This window comes from Antrostomus carolinensis, unplaced genomic scaffold (genome assembly GCF_000700745.2).
Source record: "Antrostomus carolinensis isolate BGI_N321 unplaced genomic scaffold, ASM70074v2 scaffold28287, whole genome shotgun sequence".
NCBI classification, from domain to species: Eukaryota; Metazoa; Chordata; class Aves; order Caprimulgiformes; family Caprimulgidae; genus Antrostomus; species Antrostomus carolinensis.
In genome coordinates this window covers 1-9,511 of record NW_010329929.1, presented here as the reverse complement: position 1 = coordinate 9,511, position 9,511 = coordinate 1, and the positions used below count along the sequence as shown (strand labels likewise).

General features: G+C 42.4%; 1 protein-coding gene across 1 annotated transcript; it reads left to right on the top strand.

Moving 5' to 3' along the window:
• The first annotated feature begins 6 nt into the window (after positions 1-6).
• On the top strand, positions 7-4,205 carry SLC35E1 (solute carrier family 35 member E1). The gene is made up of 6 exons (XM_010172775.1): positions 7-96; positions 1,048-1,118; positions 1,475-1,612; positions 2,256-2,381; positions 2,876-3,121; positions 3,581-4,205. Exons 2-6 carry the CDS (start codon positions 1,059-1,061, stop codon positions 3,812-3,814), a joined length of 804 nt encoding a protein of 267 aa, XP_010171077.1. The 5' UTR covers positions 7-96; positions 1,048-1,058; the 3' UTR covers positions 3,815-4,205.
• The last annotated feature ends 5,306 nt before the right edge of the window (positions 4,206-9,511 follow it).

Sequence of the window (9,511 nt, the reverse complement as noted above, 5' to 3'; positions counted from 1 at the left end):
CCCGCTACATCCTCCCGCTCGCCTTCGGCAAGTACTTCGCCTCCGTCTCCGCGCACGTCTCGCTCTGGAGGGTCCCGGTCTCCTACGCGCACACAGGTGAGGCCCGGCGGGGTGTCTGACTCGTGGGGGGTCCCGGTGGGATGTCCCAGCGCCGGTTGTGCCCATTGGGGGACCCGGTGCAGTGACCTGAAGCCCGGTGTGTTTGTACGGGTACCTGGTGTGGTGTCCTGGTGCTCACTGTTTGCTGGTACTGGTACCCCATGTGCTTGTACTGGTACCCAGTGTTTGCTGGTACTGGTACCCCGTGTGCTTGTACTGGTACCCAGTGTTTGCTGGTACTGGTACCCCATGTGCTTGTACTGGTACCCAGTGTTTGCTGGTACTGGTACCCCGTGTGCTTGTACTGGTACCCAGTGTTTGCTGGTACTGGTACCCCATGTGCTTGTACTGGTACCCAGTCCAAGTACTGATGTCCATTGTGTGTTCGTACTGGTGTCCAGCGTGGTGTCCTCGTCCCCAGTGCCTGTTTGTACCGGTGCCTGGTGCAGTGACCTGACACACAGCGTGTGCTGATGTGGGTACCTGGTGTGGTGTCCTGTACCTCTGTGGGTGCCTGGCTCAGTGTCCTGTGCCCCTACCTGTGCCCCACGGGTGCCCAGTGTGGTGTCCTGTGTCCCTATGTGCCCCTGTGAGTGTCTGGCATGATGTCCCATGCCCCCATGGTGCCCATCACGGTGTCCTGTGTCCCTGAGTGCCCCTGTGGGTGTCTGGCATGATGTCCCGTGCCCCTGTGGATGCCTATCACGGTGTCCTGTGCCCCTACGGGTGCCCAGTGTGGAGTGCCAGCGCACCAAGCACCAGCCTGTGTTTGTGCAAGTGCCCAGCACGGTGACAAGGAGGGATGACCCAGCGTGGGCTGAGGTTATGGCTTTGGTGGGACCAGACCTGAGCCCCTGCTTGATCCCCAGCACTCACCCTCTGCTGATGGTGGTTGATGGAGTTGACTGAAGCTTTGCGTCCCCACTGACATTTTCTTTCCGTCCCCAGTAAAAGCGACGATGCCGATATGGGTGGTCCTTCTGTCGCGGATCATAATGAAGGAAAAGCAGACGACGAAGGTGCGGACAGGTTTGCTGAGGTTTCTTCTCTTGGCGGTGTTCGTGGTGTGCTCTGCAGGCTGGCATCAGGGAAGCTCAGGCTTTGGTTAACAAGTTCCTTTTCCTTTTATTGCGAATATAAAGAAAATGCCTCAAAACATCGAGTAAGGTGATGCTCTCTGGTGTACACTGGAGTTGCTATAATGTCTATTGTAGTCACTTAATTTTTTCAGCTTACAGTGATATAAAAGTTGATCCCTGGTTCTGTTGCTTTATTCTTCCCTCTCCTTTCCTCCCCAAGTCAATGATATGTATAAACTTAGTTGAAGTGAAAATTCTTAGAAGATGTAAGCTACTCCTCTCTATTCCTCTTTCAGGTGTACTTGTCGCTGATCCCCATAATAACTGGTGTCCTGTTGGCCACTGTCACAGAACTTTCCTTTGACATGTGGGGACTCATCAGTGCACTCGCTGCTACTCTGTGTTTTTCACTTCAGAACATCTTCTCAAAGAAGGTAATAGTTTTGCTGTTCATAACGTGGTCAGTAGCATCATCCTTTAGCAGGATAGTGTGTATTTTCCAGTACAAATATATATTTAATACTTTTAAAGTTTACTTTATAGTTGAAGCAGCCCAAAGTAATGGTTGGCTATTTTGTAGGCCTCTTCTCTACAGCTCTTCCTACCTGTTGAAGTCGTTACACTGAAAATTAGGCAGAACTCAGAGTTTATCCCGAGTCTTTTCTTTCCTCCTCAGCATGGATTTTTTTTTCTGCTGACAGTTCAGTAGTGCTTATATTTAGCAGTTCAAAGCTCTTTAATATATCTTGCTGTATCAAGTCTTTTCTTTGTAGTGAGTGAGTCAGTGTCAACACTTGACATCTCGGAAACAAAATTAAAGTGTATTTCTTGAATCTGTTTAGTTACAAAATGATTTCAGGTTTGTAGAGCACTTGAAATGTATTATTATCTTGTTAATACTAAGAGTCACCACTTAAGAGACCATTGTTTTCAAAAGGACATCAGTTTTCCTTTGGTTATCCTTCCAGGAAATTCCTACTATAACAGTATTTACTTATTTGCATAATTTGCCTGTCGTCTAAAGCTGTTGCTGCTCCTGAATCTCCGCTGATAACGTGGGCAAATGTTTTTTGTCAGGTGTTAAGAGATTCTCGAATACATCATCTGCGGTTGCTGAACATACTGGGGTGCCATGCTGTGTTCTTCATGATCCCAACGTGGGTTTTGGTAGATCTTTCTTCCTTCTTAGTAGAAAATGATTTGGTAAGTCTTGTATTTGGGAAACTGTTTGCTATTAAGAAAGGAAAGAGAAAAAAAATCAAACAACAGGCACATACCACCACCTATACCAAAAAAAAAGTGCACTTAAGTGTTTCGGTGTAGTTCCTCATCAGTGTGGAAGAAACTGTTGTGAAACACCCACAAGGTGTTTCGCAAAGCAATGTAAAAAAATAAGCATAGTGTTTATTGGGAGAATTTCTGTCAGGGTTAGGGGAGGCAGCTTATGTGCCAGTGTAAATCTTGGGAATTAGTAATTGGAGACAGGAACAAATGCACCAGAATTTGTGTTACAAGTACGTAGAGAGATATTTTCCCAGAGTTGCATAACGCAACACGCTTGCATGCCTCTTTAGAGTTAAGCTGCAGAAGTTCTTCCTATCAAAGGCAGGTAAGAAATGACTCAAGTTGTGTTTGTGTTTCTCTCTGAAACCTGAGATCATTTTTTTTTTTCCTTGTAATGTTTGTCTTTACGACAGAGCACGATGTCTCATTGGTCCTGGACCTTGATGCTGCTTATCATCAGTGGATTCTGTAATTTTGCCCAGAACGTCATTGCCTTCAGTATTCTTAACCTGATCAGCCCGCTGAGCTACTCTGTCGCAAATGCCACAAAAAGAATCATGGTCATCACAGTGTCCCTTATCATGCTGCGCAATCCGGTTACGAGCACCAATGTCCTTGGAATGATGACGGCTATCTTAGGGGTCTTCTTGTATAACAAGGTGAGGGGTTTATTTGTTTATTTATTCGGGAAACTCACTTGAAACAGCCCAGTAGCTTTGAATTATTTTTTTGTACAACAAGTTAACAGCTAGCAGAACAAAAATTTAGAATGTGTGGCATAAAACTTCCTTGCAGAGGAGGTTTGTGTATCACCCGAGTGAACTACTTGGGTGCTTGGGTCAGACCACCTGTTAGATCTCTAACAAACTGAAATTTTGGTCTTAATTATTTTCTTGAAAAATGGAGATTGGGGGATAACTCACTCAAATCTCTTGAGCAAAAAAGCAGCTTACTGATTTGGCACATGAGAGGAATGAGGTTTTTATTAGAAGCCACTAATATTTTAAGGCTCTAACAGGTATTGCTGGTAGTGTAATTGTAAAGCTGTGTGCTCTTTTCTATGTATATGAAACTGTTGGGTGATATCTAAGAAAAACATTCTTTTTTTTCTTTCCTAGACAAAATATGATGCCAACCAAGAAGCAAAGAAGCAGCTACTTCCAGTTACAACTGGAGACCTTGTGAATTTGGACCGGCATCGAAACACTCCTGAAAAGTCTCAGAATGGACTGACAGCATTTGCACAACATGCGGACTATCAGTACGGTCGAACCAATATCTTAACAGACCACTTCCAGTATAATCGGCAAAACTATCCAACTACCTACAACTTAAATCGTTTTGATATATAGAATCCTGGCAAACAGGTATAGACTGTGATATCAAAGTGTCCCCAACATTATCAGAAACTTTAATACATCCGTGAATGTAAAGCCATTTTACTGTTACAGGTTTTGCAGAAGGGAAGATGCATGTGTAGTGAGAGCGGTACAGACCTTCAGCTTCTGCTGAGCAGAGCGTTAAACGCGAAACAGATCTGACACCGGAACCTAACGCGGAGTGTAGCTCTGGTACAGAGATGCTGGTGAAATGCACGTACAAAACTTCAGAGTAAAATAATACCTGTTGTCACTGCTCCTTTTCAGAGTCTGTCAACTGATTATTTGTTTGGCAGCTAAATTCTGGCCAGTATTTTGTTTCCACGCTGGTAACGTCACCTTTAACTTGTTTTCTAATATGTTTTAATGATACTTTCTTTTAATGGACCTTTCAGAAAGAAGTGAAACTAAGGCGTACCTTGGGGTTCTCAGAATTTGTCTGTTTGAGGATTGACTTATGTTTATCAGTTGCAGATAGGTTAACTTGGGGTTCTCAGAATTTGTCTGTTTGAGGAGGACTGACTTATGTTTATCAGTTGCAGATAGGTTAGACCAGAATTCATCTCCAGCAACTTCAAAGCTTCATGTGGATATTAATTACTTTTGTGCCTGTGCCTTCTGGTTTTGATGACAAACCATAAGTGTTTCTGAAAGAGCAGACAGTAGAAAGGTTGGTCTCTTCAAGAAGCGTACGTCAGGCGTAGAGAAACGTAATTCTCTAAAATCACTGTTCTCTCAGTCGCTGTAGATAACAAACAAACAGAGCTTGAGATCTTAATTGTTTTCTGATTGATGTAGCCCTGTAACTTCAGACATTGCTCTTCCTTGGCAATACAGAAAACACCTTCACAAATAAAGTGTTTGGAATAATTTTTTTTTTTTTTTACTTGTTTCACACCAGTTCTTACAAAACTCTTTTGTTGCTTTAGAAATTGAAAGGTTTAAGGTGTTTTCTTCTCAGTTTTATGCATTAAATTATGCTCTCTTATATGATTCATATATTATGAATGCATTCATTTGAATAATCATTATTCTTAATTGTTTCTCAAGTCTATCTTTTTAGCCCCTAATTGGTTTTGTTTAAGTTTCTTAATTACTGCTGTTGGAGTTGCTGTGTGCATTTAGCCTGACTTCCACTTTCTGCTGAAAGAAGTTAAATTTTGTATCCTGCTCTGTTCCTGCAACTCCCCCAGCTCCAATAGTAAATTGCTAAGAAAAAATTATTTGAATCAGCAGTAAATAGATAATTTATGGTTAAGAACTGATTCACTTCGTAGAAATGAACGTATTTAATTCTAGACAAGTCAGTTTTTGTGCGTCAGATACTGAATTTGTGCATGAAAGGAATGAAACCAGCTGAACCTGGGTTTCACTGACTCAGATTGTTACTGTCATTACTGTAGCAAAAGAAGATTTTAGGGACTTTCTCTCCTTAACAGAAAAGCTGTTGTACAGTGAGATTTTTGAGAGCAGAAGTATTATGTTTTTACTAGAGAGGTATCAGATACCAGTGACGAAATTTCAGGTGTGGTACAGGACACTCCCTGCGCTTATTTATTGCTTTAAAAATGACCGTTTCCGTGATGGGAGATGATGGTTTTGCTCCTTTCTGGATAATAAAGAATCTATTTTTAAGTGCAAGGTCAAACTTGATGTTATTCTTTTGGCTATTGTGGAGGTGGTTGTGTGGAATGCCTTCCACTGTACAGTCCAAAAGAGGAAATGGTCCTTCTGAAACTTCAGAGATGGGTTAAAGATGCTGCTAATGTTTGTGAGCAGAACTTCCTTGACTTGACTGGAGTTGAATCTGTTCGTGCTAGATTAGAACTTGGGCTTTTAGTCTAGAAAATCTAAATAAATTATTCCCTAAACCTGGTTAACCAAAACAAGGTAATGAGGAAAAAGCATTCTTTTAGATGAAATTGCTTTTGCCTGTTCCAATATGAATTGGTGTATAATTATTTCTTTTTAATATGGGAAAGTGCAAAATGTGTATTTCTGAGGTTCACTTCCCAATATTTAAGTGCTTTTACATACGCGTAAGAAGGATTGTGTGGACTCTGGGTTTGGATTAGGTTCTGACTCTGCAAAACGCTGATTTGAGGATGAGATGTTTAGGCTGAGATTTTTAAGAGGGGCTGAAGTCCTCCAGCTGCTTTTAAAGGGAGCAAGCTGTAAACCGTTAGACCCTGCAAATTCTTAATTGTGTTCTTTGTGCCTCAGTGTCCCATTTGCAAAATTGAGATGATTCTTCCCTACTTCATAGTGGGGTGAAATACCAGAAGAAAGTAGCAGTGGGGGCCCCAGGGATGTACAGACACACACTGTGAGTTCTTCTGTGCATCTTCTGGGATGTCTGCTGCTGTACCATCTTCATACAACTTGAACTTTTACTTGGAATAAAGCTCTGCATACTTGATTCACAGATCAGAGGCTTTATTAAATAGATTTAGACAGTTTCTTTTAAAAGAATATAACCAGATCTTTCTTGCAGCTTTTTTCAGAGAAGGCTTGCACTGCACACTTACTGTGGCAGGGCTTTAGCTCAGCTTTTTCTGTCAAGACTACAGTAGCAGGTGAGGGCTTTTTGTTTAAAATACCTCGTCCCAAATTCCAGTCTGGGCTTGTGGCCTCACTGTGTCTCTGAAACAGAACTACTGTGCTTGCAGAGCAAAAAGGGGCTGACCCAAAACGAGGATATAATCTGTTTAGGGCTTGGAGAGTGAATCTCCTCCCTGGAGACTGCCTGACAGTGTTCACACTCTTCTAGTTCAGGTCTGTGGTCAACAGGGTTAATTTTGTACGGTAGAACATTTAATTAAAATTGTTAAGTGAATCGGTTACAAGAGGTGGTTCTGCTGAGTACCTGAATCTGAGTCCTTAAGCAATATTGCTCACGTTCAGGTAGAGGAAGTTTCTGATGCTGTTGTAATATATATTTTAATCTTGGGCCGCTGCGAGATTTTGTTTGGCGAAAGGTGAAACATTTGTTTTAACATGGTTTGTAAATTAATGACGTATTTAACTGTGTACATAGGTCTGTAGAAAGTATGGAAACACTGGAATAAAAAGGGCATATCTAGACAATCGTGTATAATGACCCTGTTATTAAATCAAAGTGAAGGGGGTTGGTTTGGGGTTTTTTTTACTTGCAGGGAGCTTTGGGAGTGCCATGTGTTAGTAGCAATGGCCACTGGTGAGAAATAGGATTAATGTTTTGCTGTGTGGGTGTGATACCTTACCGGATGCTTACGCAGACTGAAACTACGATGATGTGGATGCCATAACTAGTGTTAGGACACTAGTCCTTAGAAATGTTTTGATTTCCATGATGCATTTCTAACATACCTGTAAATATGTCACAAAATGGGGAAATTCTTCCCCAAACAATCCTGGATAGTTCTAGAAATACCAGTGTGAAAGAAACCAGTCTCTCCCCGCTACCTGTGGGTTTTCTGTTGATAGCTCCATAGAGTATTTGGTGCTCTTTGAAGATCTCTTGGAAATATTTCCCTTGCAGATTCAATTTTAATACCCAGTAGTGATTAGAACATCTTTATCATCTGGTAAAATGCTTATGTTTTTTAATTACCTGACTGGTAAATAAAATTGAGGCAATACTTAGGCTTTGTAGGTGTACAGTGATTTGTAAAAACAGTGTTGGTAATTTGGGGTCAACTCATGATGATTCCTGAAGCTCAAGACCTTTTCTTTCTCATGTGTATTCAAACTTGCATTTTTCTGATGTAGCATTTTGCAGCAGAAGAAACTTCTGCCATGTACCTATTTGTGAAAAAGGTGCAATATAAATAAAGGGAAAGTTTTGGTTTTTCTAAGGCTTCTGTTTCTGAACCATGTTGTAAGCTGTTAAAAATAATTCTGAAATATCTTTGTGGTGATGCTACAGGCTGGTAAAACAAAATTGTTAATGCTGAGATCACAGGGGTGATCTGTGATACAATCACATTATGTAGATGTGCAAGTGCAAATATGCAGGTGGCAGCCACCGCTCATCTTTTTGTTGGGTTTTTTTTACGTTGGTACTTTATAAATTGATGTGAATATGTGTGGTTTTACCAAAAAAAAAACCCCCAAAAAACCTGCACTCCTTACTGTATGAAATGTGGCACTGAAGCAAATGAACACTTCTGTATTGTTTTCCTGTTCTTACTTCACCTTGGTCGTTGTGTGAAGTTCTGGATGTTACTCGGCCGGATTGCCTGCGACGCGCCCCTCCAGCCTGTCGATGCTGCTGCTGAAGCTCAGATCCCTGACAGGATGACGGGATGAAACCACATTGGTGACTTCCAGGTACTGGGACTCTTTCCTGCCTAAAATAAATCAGGTGTTGAGATGGCTTTTGGTGGTCAACTCTGTTGGGGAACTGTAGCTTTTGGGGCACTTTGTGGAGAAACCGTTGCTGGGTGCTGAGGAACACGGCAGCTGGACAGTGACTGTGTGGCCTCTAACGTGCAAAGTGGGAACGGCAGCAGCCAGGAATTTTGAAAAGTTTCTTATTTTTTAAGTATGAGCTAAGATTTGAACTTCACCTGGTCTTCTGGGATCTGTGTTATAATTTCCAGGACTGCAGGGTGATGTAGAATCATGATGAGAGTCTGTATTTGATTTGTTTGGTTTTCATTTGTTATTTGGATACATGGAACCATCCCATCTTTCTGAGGGTTTATATTCTGTAGATAATGCGGTGGGGTCTTCACGGTATGTCTCGTTCAGAATAAAGAGTTCTGCCTTTTTTGTGAGGATGTCTGTGTTACCTGTGTGACTGGAAATCCTGTAAAGTGTAATGAAACTTAAGATAGTGATTACAGCTCCAGGTGAGCATTAGGATGCTTAGGTTTGCTTTTGGCCTCACATGATTCCCAGATGATCACTTCCACTTGTAGATTCAGTTTTCTTAAAATATTAAAGGACACCAAAATTATTTTGGGCCCCAATTTGGGTTTTGATGTCTAGTTCTCATAGAAATGGTCTTCCAAGTGTGGCGGGTTGAGCAGTTTCTGCCTCATACCCCTTGACTTGGGGTGTGAAGCTGATCCGATCAGCACTTTGCTTTTGAAGGAGTGTTTTGCTGAATCCAGCAAGTATGTGGTGTAATTTTAATCCAGAAACTATTTGAACATTTTAGTTTTAACTGCATGATGAAATGAATTCACTTAAGGAAAGCAAGAGTGGTTAAGTAATGTCCATGCACAGCATTTGTGCTTATTCTTAACAGTTGTATTTTAGGGTCAGTTCGCTCTGCAGTGAGTGTCCTACACGTCCGTGTTCCTTTGTACACCATGCCCGTGGTCTCTGTAGCTCAAGCGCTGCCGCAATGGATTGTTCCCCAAGATGAAAGAGAAGTGACACGTTTTCTTTTAACGCTCTCTATTAATTCCTGGCAAGTGAATTGCAGCTCGGATGTGGTGCTTTAGAAGTCGAGGAACCCCGTGCTTCTCGAATGGGAGTGATCGGCAGCTCTGCAGGTACTGGGGGAGCTGAGTGGGGCAGGATGAGCTCTCACACGCTGCAGCCCAGCAGCAGCTTCTCCTTCAGGGGCCGGCAAAGGCGATGTGTGCGCAGAAGCCTCGGCTGGGGAAGGGCGAGTTCTGGGCCGAGATGGCTCCTGCAGCGCTGAAAGAGCGGCCCTGGGCCTGCCCCCGGGCTCGG

Coding starts and splice junctions, on each gene's coding strand:
- SLC35E1 (XM_010172775.1), top strand. CDS start 1,059: ATGCCGATATGGGTGGTCCTTCTGTCGCGGATCATAATGAAGGAAAAG. Junction 2,382..2,875: donor TCTTAGTAGAAAATGATTTG/GTAAGTCTTGTA, acceptor TCTTTACGACAG/AGCACGATGTCTCATTGGTC. Junction 3,122..3,580: donor GGGTCTTCTTGTATAACAAG/GTGAGGGGTTTA, acceptor TTTCTTTCCTAG/ACAAAATATGATGCCAACCA.